The sequence below is a fragment of the Solea solea genome, chromosome 6, assembly GCF_958295425.1.
Source record: "Solea solea chromosome 6, fSolSol10.1, whole genome shotgun sequence".
In the NCBI taxonomy this organism is placed as follows: domain Eukaryota; kingdom Metazoa; phylum Chordata; class Actinopteri; order Pleuronectiformes; family Soleidae; genus Solea; species Solea solea.
The window spans coordinates 3,866,717-3,874,109 of NC_081139.1; the positions used below are offsets into that span (position 1 = coordinate 3,866,717).

Consider the following 7,393-nt stretch of genomic DNA (forward strand, 5'->3'; position numbering starts at 1 on the left):
TTTTCACTTTTTACCTTTTTTAAGTTGGTCATGTGAAAAAAAAAAAACATGATCTGTGAATGCAGACCTTGTCGCTTCACTTAAACTCATTCAAATGAAGTGTGTCATCAGAACTGCAGGAGACGAGGAATTCTGACATTAAATTTAGTGCTGCATGAAGATTTTATTAAAAAATACATTCAATTTCAGTTTTAAAAGTAAAAAAAAGCAATTTTGAATGAATCATCTAGATTTCCTGCTTCTAGTAAAAATTCTTCCTATAATTAATTGTTTGTTTTTTATTCAAACCAGAAGACAAAGTCATTGTTAAAATAGTTAAAATAGTGTTTTAACTATTTAAAAAGAAGAAAAACAAAAAGTTATTTTTTTGTTGTACACAAACACCAGATTGTGTGTGTTACATAATTTGAACAGTGTAAAACATATTTATGAAGAAAAGTCGCAATGCAAATCCAACACAATGCAATCATTACATGCAGACCTGACAGTGAAGCAGCAGTGAAATGGAATGCATTCATGTATTCACACCTGTAGTGTTTTCCTACTGTGACCTATCCACTGCCTGTTGTTTGTTTTGTAAATGACAGAGCTACATTTTCTCTTTTGAGAGGTGCTGTGTAAATAAAGTGTGTTGTTTATCATCACCACAAGCAGAGGTGGAAAGTAGTAAATTACACATTGACCCATGATACTGTAAGTGAGTAGGTTTTTGTGTACTTATTTTTTGTAATTTGGAATTTTAGTTTTACTTAAGTATGTTTTTTTAAGTAGTGCATTTCACTATTTTAAATCACATCTGTTACAAAGTAAAAATAAATGTTGGTCTGAATTAAAAAATAATAAGACAGGTGAATGATGAGGATACATTTTTAAAAAAAAAAACTACTTTTTTTTTTTTTACTTTAACTTGAGTACATTTTAAAACAGCACTTTAAATTAAATGTTATCAAAAATAGTGGTACTTTAACTTGAGTAATTGTCAACCAGTGCCACAAAACACATGGTGGCGCTGTCCACAAACTTTGAAATAAGTCTATTTGCGTGCCAGGATATTTTTAAGCATTATTGAACAGCCAGTCCTGCGCCACTGCGGATACACACACACACACACACACACACTTCACACCGCCCTGTAATGTAATGTTTGGATTTGACTGCCATGTGTGTGTCGGCCTCTGTTGATGACACACGCAGAGGAATGAATCTGGCACATAGCGCCCACTGCAGTCTGCACACTCCACGCTCCTGAAATCACGCCTCGCTGCCTCCACTAATTGGTGCCAGTAAACACAGAGACGCTGCGCCGTGGCGTGGAGAGCTGGAGCTCGAGCTCGCTCACCTGCTTTTAATTGGACTATCGCGACAAGTTGTCCGAGTGACGTGGACGCGGAGTGGGGGTCTGAAATTTAGAGGAGCTTCACAGGAGCTTGACAGAGCAGCAGGGACACACACACACACACACACACACACACACACACACACACTGAGAGAGACCGAGGACTGCTGCAGTCGTCCAGCCGAGAAACGCGCTGCTCACCAGGCCAAGTCAAGCGAGGTTGTGTGTGCGCGCTCTGTGGATGGATCAATGATGGATGGACGGACGCAGGACAGACTCTGAGCCCGTGGACATGGACCACCACTAACACAACAGGAGCAGGAACGTTTGACTTGTTTTAAATCGTCGGTGAAAACTCTGGAATCGACTAATTTCTTTTTTAGGACGCACGAGCAGCACCGTTCTAATTCCCGGTATCACAGTGAGCACTGAAGCCCGTTTTGTGATCCGTGCGTCCCCGCGTCTGGAGCCATGGGCTGTACGGTGAGCGCCGAGGATAAGGCTGCCGCGGAGAGGTCAAAGATGATCGACAAAAACCTCCGCGAAGACGGAGAGAAGGCTGCCAGAGAAGTCAAACTGCTCCTACTAGGTAGGTCAACAACATTTATAACATCATCTCATGCAAATATTGAATAAAACATGGTAAATGAAGTGGAAACATTCAGTCACACAAGAGTATTTTATACAAATTATACGCACTGTGTGGCACAAGAGGTGATTTAACATGTCAGTCTGCTCCCATGCCATTAATTATCTAACACAAGTGTCCTGGAACTTGGCAATAAATCGCACAGAAAAAATAAGATTTAGTGTCTCAAACCTGTGCACATGGACCAAATATCACATGGTTACACTTTTAAATTCTTTTAATACTGTTCTCACTGCAAAGCAAACAAAAACAGTATAGATTATGTAGCTAGATAACAAAAAACACACACACCCATCATTCAGCCGAGGTGTGTTTGTTTTCCTCTAGTGTGTGTTCTTGTATGGGTATTTTTGTGAGGACCAAAAAAACTTATATACCTAAGGAAGTGAGGACATTTTGGGAAAGTGAGACATTTTGGCTGGTCCTCACATTTTGACACTCCTAAACATTTTCAGCGGTAAGACCTGGTTTTAGGGTTAGAATTAGGTACTTAGTTGTGATGGTTAAGGTTAGGGTAAGGGGCTAGAGCAGGGGTCACCAACCCTTTTGAGACTGAGAGCTACATGAAGGGTATTTTATGCAATTTACCATTTAAATGATGAATATTATGCATTCAATTGTATACACATTAATTCCAGTGCTTACTCCTAATGATTATCACAGGTTTTTTTTTTATAAACGATATCAATGATATTTTACTGAGTGATTTCATACAACATGCAGTTATTTATTAAACTGTCTCCCTCTGTCAGTCTTTCACACAAATACTCTGTCTCAGTCAGGTCAAAGCCATTACAACTGTGCAGGCACCTTATTGGCATTATTGTGCATGTGTGTGTCTGTGTGTGTGCATGTGTGCACACGCAGAGGGAGAAAGTGAGTGTGGTGTGGTGAAGGTGGGTGTGGTGTTGGATCTGTGTCATCTTGCTGTGACAAGCTGTTGATAAAGGCCTGGATCCAGCTTAGTGTTGGGAAGCCGTTGGATGGCACCGGTTAGGTTTTGGCAAAATGTGAAGGGAAAAAAAAAAAGTTGCCTTCATTATCATTGGGAAGCATCTGATGAATAAGACCGTCCTCGATGTCGTCCTTCACTCAAATTGTGTATAATTTAGCAACATTTACTGGTGGAGTTGTGTGTTACAGCCCCTGTGTGAAGTGCCAGTTTTCCCCTTTTCCATGTGGGATGTCTGTCAGTGTTAATAAATCACACATTTATGAAGATTTTCAGTAAATAAAAGATCCCAGAAGAGTTAGAGATGCTCACAACATCTATATATTTAAATATTTAGTCCACATTAAAAGAACTGGACTTATGTCACACATTTTGGACACAAATTGTTTATTTAGATTATTCTTAACAATGATATAAACTTCAAGCACACTGTCCAATTTATTTGTTGTCCTGTCAATATGCTGTCCTACATAGGTCAGTGAATATGGCTAAATGCTAGAGACCAGTCCATCACAGGGCCACATAGAGATAAATAACCATCCACTCTCACACCTATGGTCAATTTAGAGTGTCTACTACCTGTATGTTTTTGGACTGTGGGAGGAAACTGGAAAACCTGGAGAAAACCCATGCACACTCCATCCAGAACCCAGGTCTTCTGTTAACCACTACACATACTGTGTGGCCCACAGCTGAATGTCCCTCCCTCAAAACTCAAAAGATGTTTAGTTTGTCCATTGTGGGCTAATGTGGAAACATGGTTGTCTAAAATGGCTGTGTAGAGGTCGCCAGCTCCTGATATAAAAATAAAGGCTCGTTCTGGTGTCATGAAAAACATCAATTCATCCAATCAGGTGATTACACACTTGTAAAAATCTCAAATATCTTAAATTTCTAGACCCTTATTTAAGTCTTGAAAGCAGATAATGTGAGCAAAAATGTCCTCATCTGATTCTGGCTTTTTTTGCCACATGTCCTCGCTTTAAAAACACTGATATAGCAGATAAAACCATCCTTTGTTTATACTCCCCAAATACCTGGATAATCCTCCCTTTTCTGCCTTTGAAAGTGTGCGTAATGTCAACACGTGGAGCTGTTGTTACAGAGATGACCGGTGACTGATATCACCACGAAGCAGCAAAGCTAAACAGTCACAGCAGCTCTTTTTAAATTGTATTCTTTTTTTATTCATTCACATGTTTACTGAATACAAAGCCCCTGTTAAATGTGTACCAAAAGTGAAGCAATGCAACATTTAGGCGTTGGTCTGTCTAGAAATACTTTTCTCTTCTTCTTAATTTAAGAATCTGTGGACTTTTCAAACTCAAAAACAACTTCTGTTAATTATTGTTCTGATGTGACGTCTTAAATGAAGTCACTGACGTGAGTGAATTTCTCTTTGTTTGAGCAGCGCTATAAAGCTCCGTTAGGTGAAGGACAAGCATGTGGTGGTAACATTGTTAAAAACCACGACAGAAACACAAAGATCCATATGAGTCACATTGATTTATTCCATATAGCTAAAAACACACACACAGTTTAGTGCTTTTGTAGACATCATAAATATTTTACAAGCAGTCCAGAGGAATTACACAACACATTTTGACATAGTGTGTGTGTGTGTGTGTGTGTGTGTGTGGCTGTTTACTGGCAGACTGCCATGGTTTTCCTGGAGTCTTGTTGTCACTCCAGGAATTCAAAAGACAACAGAAATCACAATAGCTGTTTATAGGTCACATATTCAGGTTTTAAAAAATGTGTCTTTTTTTTGTCTTCTTTTTAGAAATGCGTTCTTATGTGTTGTTGAGTCAAAGTTATGATTCATTTCATATTGCATTTTTAGTTGTGATATAAAGTAGCAATAATTATGCAGAAGTCACAAAAATAGTTTATTTCTGCCAAGTGAACTATGAACTGGGGTTGCAACTAATGATTATTATCATAATTGATTAATCTGTTGATTATTTTCTCGGTTAATCGAGAAATCGTTTGGTCCATAAAAATGTTGATCGGTGTTTCTCAAACCTGGAAAGGACGATGTCCTCAAATGTCTTGTTTTGTCCAAAAACCAAAAAGTTATTCAAATCAGTTCTTTGTCGTATGGAGTAAAGAAACCAGAAAATATTCACATTTAAGAATCTGAAAAATCACTCAAACTGATTAATCGATTATCAAAATAGTTGGCGATTTATTTAATAATCCAATCATAATTGATTAATCGAGTAATTGTTTCAGCCCCATTTCCAAATTTCACTAATTCAATCAATACATTTTTAGTACTTTTTGCTCAAGTGTGTTTTATATAAATTATGTTGATTTTTTTTTTCATCAGATTGCCTAGGTTGTGCTGAAAAAAAGGATGTAAGACACTCTTATAGCCTCTGTATATTCTGTATGTTTAAAGCAGCCGAAATGCTCTGTTTTCTAAGGGATAATTGTTCAGCCCTAGTTCCAAGCGGCCGTGCGTGCATCACTGTCGCTGAGAACATGCAGGAGGCTGCAGCTTGTTGACATTTTTACTGAGGACATAATTTGTCCTGAAGATAACCAACTTGCTCTGGTGGAGAGAAGATGACTCACTTGATGGCAGCTAGTGAAGCATGAAGGAGTTGTCTGTGTTGTCTGTAGATCTAATGACACTGGCTCTGTGGCTCTGTAGCTCTGTAGCTGATTTACACAACAAGTTTTACAGGATGACTGGTGATCACTCGTGGACACTCAGGAACAAACAATGTGGAGGAAATTTGACCAACATTTTCCTGAGTTGTGCCATAAAGAGCTTCCCCGTGTCCTTTAAAGTTATTTTTAAGCACAGGACAAGAAAAAGAACATTTTGACCAGTCTGTAGGAAACTATATGGCTCTTTCTATGTTGTGAGAAAACTCTGATTTCACATTGTTGCACCATACTAATGAGTCTCTGTGTAACTGACTAACTTGACTTGATGGCTCGTCTTTATCTTTGTTGGAATTGGGAACAAAAAACTCCTGTTGCATAAGTCCATGATGTAACCTCTCAGGAAGTGGAGATCATCCCTGCTTGACATTAATGCCTATTGATCATCTTGAGTTATTAGGATTCTTCAGATGTTTGCTTTTATATATATAAAAAAACCCAAACATGAATGGGAACTTAAAAATCTTAAAACTCAAGTGCCACAATTTAGTTTAAAAAAATCAGCAAAGTTCTTTAACTATAAAAATAAGGACAATCTTGGAAATATTGTTTAGAAATGTTTAATTCATAAAATATTATGGGTAGTATATTGGTGGTAATTGAAGTCCTTTCAGACTGCACACATTCTCCCACAAACAGAAGCTGAAGCATAGAAATCTCATGATGTCCTCACTGCTGCTGGTAAAACCTTGGTAAAAGGGGTATAAAAAGGATTGTTGCATATTGATAAGGGTGTCCAATCACCTGCTACGACCCTCATGCACTTATGGAAATTGCAATACATGTCTAAACTTATTGGATTGTTTCACTAAATCTGGGAGATTAAATATATGCCGACTATTGTGCAGTACTCAAAACATTTAGGAGGTTCCGTGGACAAATACAGTTCATCCATAGCTTGCGTGACTATGTACAGCAGCACCTTTGTGCAATCACAGATTCAGGTGCAGTTTCCAACTTATTCTGTCTGCCTGAATAGCAAATATCCACAATATGGAAGACGTTTCTGATCAGAATTATGATCTCTTGCTGTTTTTCACAGTTAGGTTTGAAACTAGGGCTTTATAAAAAAGAATTGACGCAAATCGTTAATCAGTTATGAAAAAAATAAAAAACACTTTTCTTTACGGTTTAAGAAATAAATGTTCATAAACCTCATTGTGCCTCGGTAAACAAAATAACCAGAGGTAGATGTGAAATGATGAACGTGTGGTGCATTATTTTTGTGACAAAATGGAAAAAAAGGCCTTTAGTGAAATGTGAAAGGTCAGCAGTGATAGATTTAGCTTATTCTAACTTGGAACTAAACATTAATGTTTGTCAGTGGACAATGTTGTTGCATTGAATCGTATTAAATCATATGGAATTGTATTGAATGGTAACATTACAAAAAGTATGTTTCCCACATATATATTTAATCATCATCTAAAAGAGAGATTCATGCTCTTATATGTACTGTTTTACGTTATATAATAAGGTAAAATAAAAAAGTATGAAAAATGATCTTAAAGGGCAGGAAACTGCTAAATCTGAGGGTGAGAGTTTGTTTCCATCTCAATGAAAAGTGTCGAGCGAGGATTTATTTCTTATTCCTCCAACCTTATTTCCTTCAACTCCCTTTTAAATCAGCCTCAATTGTAGCTTATCTCTAATTCTCACCTCAGGCAGACGATAATAATAGTGCTTCGCAGACATGACTCACTTTTAGTAGCAGAAAGAAGAGTTCAGGGTGAGACGAGCCGTCCATAAATGACAACTACATCACTGCCCACAAACTGAG

General features: G+C 37.8%; 1 protein-coding gene across 1 annotated transcript in view; it reads left to right on the forward strand.

Moving 5' to 3' along the window:
* Positions 1-1,125: 1,125 nt before the first annotated feature.
* LOC131461204 (guanine nucleotide-binding protein G(i) subunit alpha-2) overlaps positions 1,126-7,393 on the forward strand; it is a 38,435-nt gene continuing 32,167 nt past the window's right edge. The window contains exon 1 of the mRNA XM_058632273.1: positions 1,126-1,925. Coding sequence (XP_058488256.1) covers positions 1,808-1,925 — 118 coding nt within the window. The 5' untranslated portion in view covers positions 1,126-1,807. The remainder of the gene's footprint in view (positions 1,926-7,393) is intronic.